The sequence below is a fragment of the Postia placenta genome, assembly GCF_002117355.1.
Source record: "Postia placenta MAD-698-R-SB12 unplaced genomic scaffold POSPLAscaffold_46, whole genome shotgun sequence".
NCBI lineage: Eukaryota > Fungi > Basidiomycota > Agaricomycetes > Polyporales > Adustoporiaceae > Rhodonia > Rhodonia placenta.
Genome location: NW_020169877.1, coordinates 8,726 through 11,075, shown reverse-complemented (window position 1 = coordinate 11,075; position 2,350 = coordinate 8,726). Strand labels below are relative to the sequence as shown.

At 57.4% G+C, this 2,350-nt stretch overlaps 1 protein-coding gene across 1 annotated transcript; it reads right to left on the bottom strand.

Moving 5' to 3' along the window:
• Positions 1 to 1,077: 1,077 nt before the first annotated feature.
• Positions 1,078 to 2,349, bottom strand: POSPLADRAFT_1161196 (hypothetical protein; the record flags this gene model as incomplete). The annotated part of the gene is made up of 5 exons (XM_024487656.1): positions 1,078 to 1,397; positions 1,444 to 1,615; positions 1,664 to 1,753; positions 1,803 to 2,264; positions 2,317 to 2,349. Coding segments are annotated over 5 exons (1,077 nt in total), but the record flags the coding sequence as incomplete, so codon positions are not given.
• Position 2,350: the final 1 nt, after the last annotated feature.

Here is a 2,350-nt window from a genome sequence, read left to right as displayed (position 1 = left end):
GTACTTTGTATTTTGGTCCGAGCGCATCACGACTCGACGACGCATGGGCTGCTCACCCTACTTCGCTGTTACGGGCACCCATCCGCTCATTCCTCTTGACATCGTCGAAGCTACGTACCTGCAACCACCACCAACTTCGGTCCTTTCGACGACCGATCTCATCGCCCGAAGAGCCATTGCGCTCCAGAAACGCGTCGAGCAAGTCACCGAACTCCACTCGAAGGTCTACGAAGCACGTCGAACGGCAGCAATTCGCTTCGAGAAAGAGCACGAGCACTCGATCCAGGATTTCGACTTCAAACGCGGAGCCCTAGTGCTCATACGCAACACGAAGATCGAGAAGTCCCTCAACCGCAAGATGCGCCCGCGATATCTAGGCCCCCTCATCGTTGTCTCGCGCAACAAGGGCGGCGCATACATCGTATGCGAACTCGACGGTACAGTCCTCGATCGACCCATCGCAGCATTCCGAGTCATTCCGTACTTCGCGCGCAAATCCATTCCAATCCCCGAAGATCTCGAAGATGTCTCGACCGAGCGTCTTCGAGAACTCGAACTATCGAATTCTCTAGGCGACGACGACGATGATGAAGTCGAAGAAGCCGAAGAACGCGACGAATAGAGGTTCTTCCCTTACTTGTACAACACGATACGTACTTTCTTCTCTCCATTCCTGCTCTCACGTTACGCGATATGCTTGATTTTTATCCTACGTTTCAGACCATCCCTTGTACGATTACCTTCGATTCAACTCGATAGTCGCGACATCGTTCGACGTTCTACGAACGCTTCGATTCGACCGTTGCGCGGAGGCTCACCTTGAGCGAGTCCTCCTAGGCTGTGATGACAAACTGAGCCTATATTCTCTTTAAGTCCATTTTCCCTCACTACGAACATTTCTATTTCACCTTCTGTGTCCTTTGATCATATTACGACTTACTTCGAACACCCTTATTTTCATTTCCTTTTCTCTTAGTTCCCGCTAGGTCCGTCTAGGCCAAGGGCCACATTTTCCATTCAACCATCTACGCAAAATTGTACGACACGACTACGACTACGATACAAAACGACTCGCGCCTAGTCCTCGTCAACAACCCCGCGCACGAACCCGATTCCCCCTTTCGCGAGCGCGTCCTTCTCCATCTTTTGAAGGTCGAGGTCCATGTCGTGGAGGAGCGCTCGACGGCGCGCGATGTGGGCACGCTCCTCGCGAATGACGCGGATGATTCCACGAGATTCGTCGTCAAGGTCGAGCGCGTCGAGGTCGTCCTGTTCAAGGCCCAGGCGGCTGGCCCCATCGAGAGGCCGTCGTAGAAGGGGGCGCGGAGGCTCGTCGACGCGACGCTTCTTCGAACCACCCGAGTCCGCGATCGAAGGCCCAGGCGAGGCCGGCCGAACTACGAGGTCATCAGCGAAGGTCTAGGACAAGAAGAAACGACTTACTGCGCTTCTTTGTGGTTGATCCCCCGCCGCGCGTCTTCTTTGTTTTGCCCAGGACAGACACCTTGTCGAAGTAGCAGCCCTGTTGGAACTGCGCGCACCTATCGCAGGTCGTAGCGTTCTCGGACCACACGCAATCGACCGGGGCCGAGCGGTAGCCGGCGCAACGGTCGCACTATCAAAAAGTTAGCTTCGAACCGCTTCGACGAAGAGTCGAGCTTACCTTCTGTCCCGACTGGCGCTTCTCAATCGCCGCGGCGGCCATGTCGACCTCGGTCATCGCGAGCGGACGTTCGACCGTCCGAGGAGTCTTCTACGAAAGAGAAATTAGTCACCGAACGACGATAGAAGAAAATACTTACGATCGAAGGGTCGTCCGACAGTTCGGCGACTTCCTCGTCGACCCTCGCGCGCCCCTTCCCCTTGTCGACACCGGCAGGCGCGGGGTCAGAAAGAAGGCCTTCGGCGGCCGCGATCCGCGCCAACTCCTCATCAGCGGCCTCTTGCGCGCGACGTTCGTCTTCGAGGCGCCGTTCCTCTTCCTCCTTCCGACGCCGTTCGTCTTCGAGGCGACGTTCCTCGGCGGCCTTCGCACGCTTCGCAGCCTCTTCGACGCGGCGTGCTTCCTCTTCGGCGAGGCGCTTCTGCTCTTCGACGCGTCGTTCGACCTCGGCGTCGATGGCGGTCGCAAGCTCGGGCCAGTCTCCGCGCGCCCACTCGACCCATGACTCTGGCGCCCGCTCGGCGAGTTGTTTGACGGCGGCGGCGACGCGCAGCTCCGTCTCCTCGTCGCGGATGGCGCCCAAGGCCTTGCGATAGGCGAGCTGTTCGAAAACAAAGGGTTAGTTGGGTTATGAAGATCTACGAGCGACTTACGACCAGCGGCGACAAATCCTGCGCCCACTCTTCG